General features: G+C 44.5%; 1 protein-coding gene across 1 annotated transcript in view; it reads right to left on the bottom strand.

Annotated features, from left to right (window-relative positions):
- Positions 1-264: 264 nt before the first annotated feature.
- Positions 265-9,703, bottom strand: part of ccdc78 (coiled-coil domain containing 78) — a 24,240-nt gene continuing 14,801 nt past the window's right edge. The window contains exons 10-14 of the mRNA XM_024008585.2: positions 1,609-1,783; positions 1,375-1,418; positions 1,207-1,288; positions 937-1,037; positions 265-688 (exon numbers count right to left, since the gene is read on the bottom strand). Of these exons, the coding sequence (XP_023864353.1) occupies positions 547-688; positions 937-1,037; positions 1,207-1,288; positions 1,375-1,418; positions 1,609-1,783 (544 nt within the window). The 3' untranslated portion in view covers positions 265-546. The remainder of the gene's footprint in view (positions 689-936; positions 1,038-1,206; positions 1,289-1,374; positions 1,419-1,608; positions 1,784-9,703) is intronic.

Genomic DNA, 9,703 nt, shown 5'->3' with positions numbered 1-9,703 from the left:
CTCTTTTCCTCAAACTACATCTATCTATTTTCCTTTTAAACATCTTTGTTTTATGACAAAAACATTATTTCTGGTCATTTCTATGTATTCCTTCTATCTTTGATCCAAGGTCAATAATGCAGAGTTGCAAGTGCTGTCCACCAAGTTGCAACTCTTGGACTGCGCAACTCCTGATAATATTCTTGCTAGTTAGACAAACTTATGGTGTGGGCAATTTTATCCATCACACATTTATTTCTAATTGGCAAAACAACTGTGTCATGTTACAATATGATAGTAAAGTAACAAGATTTTTAAGCTCTAACCTAAATGAGTATGAGATGTTTGTAAAGGATAAATACAATATTACAGTCATGTTGATGAAGTGAGGAATGGTTATTTTATAAATGATAATAAAAAGCAATACTGAAACAAATGCCATTCCATGGAGTCCATTATTATGTCATAGTAGCCAATCATGTTATTCTTTGAGGAATATTCTGACTGGCACAGATTTCATACATATGGTTAGATACCAAAGCAAGGGTTCATGTGTTGTTTAGTTTTTTAGGGGGGTGGAAGATCATATTTCATAGCTTGGATTCTTGATCGAGCGATGGATTGGCGGGGTTTGGGAGCCTCAGCTCTGTGGGCAAGCCCCGTCTCCAGACCCAGCAGTCTACGCAGCCGTGTGATCTCCTGCTTGTACCTGTAGAGAGGGACAACGCTCATCTGAACACCCTTTACTCAGACTCTAGTAATCCTTAAATCCAGATGTCAGTACCCTGCCACTTTATTAAGTAGTGCACTTAATGAACTCAGTAGCTATGGGAGAATATGTCAGGTACATTTATGAGATCTGAGTATCAAAATGGAATAGACAATACAGACATCATGTCTTTATGAATTTGCTATGTCCTTTTAGTAACTAGACAGCTCCAAAATGGGTGTTGCTACCTGCCCAGGTGCTTGTCAACATACTCCTGCAGCTCTAACAGCTGCTCCTCGGCAACTGTTGCCCTGGTGATGAGCTGGGCACGCTCCCTCTCATGGTCCTCCTGTTTGGACAACAGGAATGTTTCCATTTCAACTTAACTTAGGTCATAGAAACAGATTATTTTGTTGTAGTGTTATAACAATTTGATTCTTAGAAGAGAAGTTAATATGGGAGGGTAAAGCAGTGGACTCATATCTCTGATTTGTGTAAGTAGAGGGGTATGTTATTACCTGAGTAGAGTTGGTGATCTCCCGTAGCTGTTTCCTAATATCAGTCCAGGCCTCTTCAGATATCTGCCCTGATTTTCCAGAACTGTACAAGGTTAGAGAATTATTTATGGTCTAACTCATTCATATATTTGATTATTATTTTATGTCATTTTGAAAGATATTACTCACTCCTGAAAGTTGACTGTTTGAATAGGTCTAGTGACGACAGCCACCTAAAAAAAAGAAGGTACAAATCAATGAATGATCAAGAGTCATTTCAAAATTTGACTGAGCAACAACAATTAAACAAACCCCCCATAAAATGCAACATGCAGCCTATATTTAGGAACGTGACAAAAGTCAAAACACAATAAACATGGTCTAGAATACTCAGTCTAAAATCAGTCTTGTCAGTATAACTACAGGCTTCTGAGCCTCTCGGAGCTGGCCCTCCAGCCTGGCCTTGTCCTGGCGTAGGAGCTGGAGCTCCCTTTCTGTCTCTCCTCTCAGCTCACTGGGCTCCAGGCTGAAGTGGGCCTCAGGGGGTCCGGGGTCCAAGCCACTCTCTGGCTGGGACAAGACCTGTTCCCTCTGCACCCTGACACACATACAGAGGAAAGAGTGCTGGCTGAAGGTGTTTGGCATTGTGAAGTCATAGTCATTTGGGGGCTATTAGTTTCTAGATTGCGGAAGTGGGACCAGTTTATGAAGAGTGATAGTGTGAAAAGATTATAGAGGAGATAGAAAGTCAAGGGAAAGACAAGGTAATAGAGAATGGAGTGGCTGTCTGACCGGATTCTCTGGACGCCTCCGATAGCTAAACAACCATACCTTCTGCGCATGTGCTAGTTCGGCTGCCAAGAGGTGGAACAGGCTACTGTGGCGAATTGCAATGATGTGCTGTAGATCAAATTGTTTGGTGTTGCATGATCATTGAGAAGCGAATTAACAGGGATTTTGCCCTAATGCAATGTGTAGACAGAGCTAGGCTACATGTTCCATGTGATGTTGTCCTATAGGCTAAATGTGTTTGGTTTCACATTTAGGATAAGGATATTGCAAAAAATTATGTGTGCATCAAGCTTATGCTTGTGCAACTGCAATATTCTTAGTTAAGATGATGCTTTTTTATTGTCACTGGTGGATGTGTTGTCTCACAACTTTACCCATACACTCTGTCCACAAGCATTCTGTTGAACGCAGAATGAGGGAGAGATCATTGTGTTGTTTTGGAAAGTTTTGAAAGTCTATTGAAGTTGTGTTACTAGCTATCTGCCTTTTGAGTTTGGTGGCCGCAACGCGGTTGGCATCAGTTGCTGGGACCACTAATATCTATCTGTCCAGATATCCTGCCGTCCAAGACCGGGTCTGAGGAGCTGCTTGGCGTAGCAGCTAATCTAGTTGCTAGCTAGCTGCCTATCAAGCTAGCGGAGTTTTCTTGAGGGCTTGAACGCAGCCCGCAATGCGGTTAGCTATTGTGGCTGGGACCTCCGATTGTCCCGGGCTTGTGGTTGTCTGGATCCCTGCTGTTTGTTGTTGTTGTTTCCAACCTTCCCTCCAACCTGCGCTGTCTGGAACTTCGAATAACAGCGTAACCTACGTTGCTACATTGACAAAGACCAAAGCCGGCGGGAGTACCATTGAGGACAGTGGTGTCTCTCTATCACAAGTGAAGAATCTTTTAAATGAACAAATCATTTTACAAGCAGTTGGTACAACAAGAAAACAGCTTCAAGTGTTGTGTTCAAATACTGGTGGAGTCAACTAATAAAATAATGGACGACCTGACCAGAGAGGTCCAGGACCTGAAGAACAGTTTGCAGTTCTCTCGATGAGTTTAAATAGGAAAACGGCAAGATGACAGCAATCTGTAAGTAATTAAGAGAGGACAGCCATTCTGTATGATAATCCATGATAACAATGACAAAGAATCAAGGCGGAACAACATGGTTGTGGACAGAATTGCCACGAGACCTGGAAAAACCACCACCGGCCCAGGTGACAGGCCCAGGCCGACTTTGGTCAAGTTCCTGAGGTTAAAGGACAAAGTAGCTGTTCTGGAAAGACCCAAGAACTTGAGAGGAATGTACATCTTCCTCAACGAAGACCATCCTGAAGCTGTGTGCCAGAAGAGGAAATAATTTACCCCAGCCATGAAAGCTGCAAGAGCGCATGGGGACATTGCTTACATCCGCTATGACAGGCTCACTATCCACCCTCCATCCCAAAAGCATGGAAGGGATGAGAGAGCCAAGCCTAAGGGTTCATAGCTTCACCCACACAGCACACACACACCAACTGATGAATGGACTGTTGAATGTACAGTGATCCCTCGCCACTTCGCGGTTCACTTATCGCGGATTCGCTATTTCGCGGATTTTCATATTGCATTTTATTTATTTTTTTGGTGCATTGTGCTCTGCATTCTGATTCGCTAAAAACTCACTCCCGCTTCTTGTATCAAAACATGCTACGAATTGTGCTATCATTTTGTCGTCTCGTGCAGTTATGTGTACGTACATAAAACAGCTTGGCAAATTTACATTAAGTTGGCCAAATTATCTTGTAATTTCGAACATCTCCTAAACCCATAATGTCGACGAAACGGCCTGGACCGACAAAAGCACCTGCGGATGGGCCCAAACGGCGGAAGAAGAGAACACTGCAGAGCGCAGTCAGGATGCAGCGGCCCAGTCTGAAGAGCAGTGAAACGGCCTACACGTGAGTCACTGTATTTGTATACATGTAATAGTTGCTAATTGTAAAAAAAAAAAAAGTTTTCTATTTCGCGGATTTCACTTATCGCGGGTCATTTTCGGAACGTAACCCCCGCGATAAACGAGGGATTACTGTATATATTTTTCTCATGCTTTGTTTGCTCTTTTCCATATTATGTCTCTCTGATAAGCTACCCAGGAAAGGGCTGAAAATAGCCCATATTAAAAAAAATGAAATCAATAACTTGCTAACATCAGATAACATGAATATATTAGTCACTCACTTAGATAATTAATTTGTTGATACAGCAGTAGCAATACAAGGATATAACATCTATAGAAGAGACAGGAATGCTTATGGGGGAGGTGTTGCTGTATATATTGTAACGCTCGTCGTTAGGTGGAAGAGAGGAGGACCAAATCGCAGCGTGGTACGTTTCCATATTTATTTGAACATTTATAAACACGAACAAAACAATAAACAGAATGAAACCAACGACGCTACAGACCTGAACATGTGAACCTAGTGAAAACAAAGAACGCAATGAACAGGAACAATCACCCACAAATAAACAGTGAACACAGCCTACCTAAATATGGTTCCCAATCAGAGACAACGTAAAACACCTGCCTCTGATTGAGAACCATATCAGGCCAATCAGACACACCTAAACCAATGAGACACAAAACATAGAATATACCCACCCAGCTCACGTCCTGACCAACTAAACAAAGACTAAACAAAGGAAATAAGGTCAGGAACGTGACATATATTCAGAGCCATATCCCTGTACTGCTTAGAGACGATCTTATGTAAAGTGTCATTGAAGTGTTGTGGTTGCAGGTTCACCTGTCACATCTAAAGCCTTTTCTATTGGGGTGTTGCTATAGGCCACCAAGTGCTAACAGTTAGTATCTAAATAATGTGTGAAATAATTGATAGTGTATGTGATGTAAACAGAGAGGTCTTCTTTCTTGAGGACCTGAATATTGACTGGTTTTCATCAAGCTGTCCGCTCAGTAGGAGACTTCTCACTGTAACCAGTGCCTGTTATCTGGTTCAGGTTATTAACTTGTTATGGGTACCGTCCCACCTGGCCAACATCCGGTGAAATTGCAGAGCGCCAAATTCAAAATACAGAAATACTTATAATAAACATTCATAAAATATACAAGTGTTATACATCGGCTTAAAGATTAACTTCTTGTTAATCCAGCTGCTGTGTCAGATTTCAAAAAGGCTTTACGGCGAAAGCATACCATGCGATTATCTGAGGACAGCGCCCAGCTTACAAAAGCATACAAACATTTTACAGCCAAGTGGAAGTCACAAAAGTCAGAAATAGCGATAAAATGAATCACTTACCTTTGATGATCTTCTAACAAGACTCCCTGTTACACAATAAATGTTTGTTTTGTTCGATAAAGTCCATTTTTATGTCCCAAAAACTCTGTTTTGTTGGCGCGTTTTGGTCAGTAATCGACTGGCTCCAGGGCGGTCAAAACATGCAGACGAATACATCCTAATAGTACCGGTAAAGTTCGTCGAAACATGTCAAACGATGTTTATAATTAATCCTCAGGTTGTCTATTGTCTAAATAATAAATAATATTTCAACCGGACAATAGCGTTTTCAATAGAAAGGAAAAACAACGAACGGTGCGCTCACGGTCACGCGCCCAATCCAGCTCTGCATACTTCCCCTGTCCACTGACCTAAAGGTATTTTTACTCGTCGTTTTTCAAGCCTGAAAGCATGTCTAAAGACTGTTGACATCTAGTGGAAGCCATAGGAACTGCAATCTGGGCCCTAACCCATAACATAGTCAATAGGCATTCAATGGAAAACAACACATAAAAAAAAATCCCACTTCCTGGATGGATTTTCCTCGGGTTTTCGCCTGCCATATCAGTTCTGTTATACTCACAGACATTATTTTTAACCGTTTTAGAAACTTCAGAGTGTTTTCTATCCAATACTACCATGCATATGCATATCCTAGCTTCTGGGCCTGAGTAACAGGCAGTTTACTTTGGGCACGTTTGCCCAAACTTCAAAATACTGCCCCCTACCCAAGATAGGTTAATCAACATACCAGGGCGATTACATACAGTACACTACAGGAACAAGATCATTAAAATATATTGATCACATTTTTACTAATACTGTAGATGTCCCACTCCTCCTCTCTGGCGCTCATTGTCGGCAGTTTACTCATTATTACGAACAACTCACCATCATTACACGTATCTGCACCTCATGAGACTTACCTGGACTCCATCACCTTCCTGATAACCTCCCCTATATCTGGCACTCCCTTTGGTTCTTTCCTCAGGCATTATTGTTTCTGTTTATATGTTTAAATGTTTGTACGCTACTCGTGTTTGTTGTTTTGTTTCTTATTTATTAAATTCACTCCCTGAACTTGCTTCCCGATTATTAGCGTGCATGTTACACTAAAGCTGTATTGGACACCCATTAGATGCAGTGATCACAATATAGTGGCTATATCCAGGAAAGCCAAAGTGCCAAAAGCTTGGCCTAAAATAGTGAATAAGAAACCATACAAAATATTTAGTTGTGACTTATGTAGAATATGTTAAAAAAAATACTTGTTTGTCTGTGATAAATAAAGAGCACCAGTCACTGCACTTGATGAATTTATGAAATTGCTTCTTCCAATTATTGATAAACATGCACCTGTTAAGAAACTGACTGTTAGAACTGTTAACGCTCCATGGGTTGATGAAAATCTGTATGGTTGAAAGATGGGGCAAAAGGAGTGGCTAATACGTCTGGCTGCACATCTGACTTACTGCAATTTGAGAAATTATGTGACTAAACTCAACAAAAAGAAGAAGAAAATGTATTATGAAGCCAAGATCAATGATATACAGAATGATGGAGAAAAGAAACTTGAGTACTTTAAATTAAGGTCAGAAAGACAAATTCAACTCCATCTTCCATCAAATCAGGCTTATTCATCACAAAACCATTTGATGCTACCAATTATTTTAATGATTACTTCATTGGCAAAGTGGGCAAACTTAGGCAGGAAATGCCAACAATGAAGTTAGTTACTTTAAGGAGCAGCTCTCTCTCTGTGGGTCTAACCCCAAGAAGTTCTGGAAAACGGTTAAAGACCTGGAGAATAAACCCTCCTCCTCACAGCTGCCCATGTCCCTTAATGTGGTTGTTACTGACAAGAAGCACATGGCTAAGCCCTTTAAATCACCACTACATTAAGTCAGGATTCCTATTTGACAAAGCCATGCCTCCTTGCCCGTCCAACATTTCCTCATCTCCCACACCTTCTAATGCGACTAGCCCCGATGCTCCTCCCTCTTTTTCCCCTGCCCCACTACAAAGTTTCTCCCTGTAGGCGGACACTGAGTCCGGGATGCTAAAGGAGCTACTTAACTTGACCCCCAAAAAACATCTGGGTCAGATGGTTTAGACCCTTTCTTCTTTAAGGTTGCTTCCCCTATAAATCGCCAAGCCTGTCTCTCCTATCTGGGGAGGTTCCCATTGCTTGGAAGGCAGCCACGGTTAGTCCTTTATTTAAAGGGGGAGATCAAGCTGATCCTAACTGTTATAGGCCTATTTCTATTTTGCCCTGTTTATCAAAAGTGTTGGGAAAACGTGTCAATCAACTGACTGGCTTTCTTGATGTCTATAGTATTCTCTCTGGTATGCAATCTGGTTTCCGCTCAGGTTATGGATGTGTCACTGCAATCTTAAAAGGTCCTCAATGATGTCACCATTGCCCTTGATTCTAAGCAATGTTGTGCTGCTATTTTTATTTACTTGGCCAAAGCTTTTGATACGGTAGACCATTTAATTCTTGTGGGCTGTGTCACGTTCCTGACCTGTTTTCTGTTAGTTTTGTATGTGTTAGTTGGTCAGGACGTGAGTTTGGGTGGGCAGTCTATGTTTTCTGTTTCTATGTTGGTGAATGGGTACCTAATATGGTTCTCAATTAGAGGCAGGTGGTTTTCATCTCCTCTGATTGAGAATCATATTAAGGTAGGTAGTTTCACAGTGTTTGTTGGTGGGATTCATTGTATCATGTCTAGTCTATGTCGAACGTAAGTAGTTTGTGTGAATGCAACTTGTTCGTGTTAGTTCGACATAGGCACGGACGTTCTAGTTGGTTTGTTAGTTTGAATAAGTGTTTCGTGTTCCGTCTTCTATATAATAAAAAGATGTATTCATATCATGCTGCGCCTGGTCCGTCTCTCCACACGATCGTGACAGAACCACCCACCAATCCAGAACCAAGCAGCGCAAGTTTGAGCAGCGGCCAAGAGAATCAGGACTCAGTGACTTGGGAGGAAGTATTGGAGGAAAAGGAACTGGGCGCACATTGGGGAATATCGCCGCGCTCGTGAGGAGATGGAGGCAGCGAGAGCCCAACAGCGGTGGTATGAGGAGGCAGCAAGGAGACGTGGCTGGAAGCCCGAGAAGAAACCCAAACATTTCTTGGGGGGGGGGGCTAAGAGGTAGTGGGCCAAGGGCAGGTAGGAGACCTGCGCGCACTTCCAGGCTTACCGTGGAGAGGCGGGAGTACGGGCAGACCACGTGTTACGCAGTAGACGCGCACGGTGTCTCCTGTACGTGTGCATAGCCCGGTGCGGGGTTATTCCACCTCCCCGCACTGGTAGGGCTAGATTGGGCATTGAGCCAGGTGTCATGAGGCCGGCTCAACGCGTCTGGTCTCCAGTGCGTCTCCTCGGGCCGGCTTACATGGCACCAGCCTTACGCATGGTGTCCCCGGTTCGCCTACATAGCCCGGTGCGGGTTATTCCACCTCCCCGCACTGGTCGGGCGACGGGGAGTATTCAACCAGGTAAGGTTGGGCAGGCTCGGTTGCTCAAGGGAGCCAGTACGCCTGCACGGTCCGGTATTTCCGGCGCTACCTCCCCGCCCCAGCCCAGTACCACCCAGTGCCTACACACGCACCAGGCTTCCAGTGCGTCTTCAGAGCCCTGTTCCCCTCCACGGCACTCTTCCTATGGTTGCGTGTACTCCAGCCCAGTGCTTCCAGTTTCGCAACCACGCACTCTAAGCCACCCTGGTCGCGGTCCCAGAGGTCCTGTACACCACTGTTCCATTCCTCCCGCCACTCGCCCTTGGAGTGCGATGCCTGTCACAGGCCTGTAGCGGGCAGTCAACGTTCCTACGGACCCGCAGCTGCCGACTTGAGAGTGCGTCAGACGCACAGTGGAAGAGGGACCCCAGTATGCCTAACCAGCCGACACGCGACCAGCACAATATAGTGCGCTTTGAAGAAACAAAGAGAGTCCATGATAGACCTGTCCCCTGCTAGCCCGACACTTAAGCCTGAAAGTGCGTAAGTGATACCTAAGTAGCCAGCGGTGCGCATCAACAGGTCCGAGTAACCACGCACAGGTGTCTACAGTGCGGCTCTTATCCGGCACCAGAAGCCATTCCGTCTGCCCCAGCCGCCATCTGAGCCATCCGTCTCCATAGCGCCATCTGAGCCATCCGTCTCCATAGCCACTCTGGACGCATCCGTTCTCCATAGCGCCATCTGAGCCATCCGTCTCCAAGCGCCATCTGAGCCATCCGTCTCCCCAGCGCCATCTGAGCCATCCGTCTCCCCAGCGCCGTCTGAGCCATCCGTCTCCCAGCGCCGTCTGAGCCATCCGTCTGCCCCGAGCCATTAGAGCCGCCCGTCTGTCCCGAGCCGTCAGAGCCGTTCGTCAGTCAGGAGCCGCTAGAGCCGTTCGTCAGCAGAGCAAGAAAGATCTGCCAGAGCCGCCAACCAGACAGGAAT

This window comes from Salvelinus sp. IW2-2015, linkage group LG18 (assembly GCF_002910315.2).
Source record: "Salvelinus sp. IW2-2015 linkage group LG18, ASM291031v2, whole genome shotgun sequence".
In the NCBI taxonomy this organism is placed as follows: domain Eukaryota; kingdom Metazoa; phylum Chordata; class Actinopteri; order Salmoniformes; family Salmonidae; genus Salvelinus; species Salvelinus sp. IW2-2015.
Note: the sequence above shows the minus strand (reverse complement) of the source record. Positions and strands in the feature narration are given on the sequence as shown.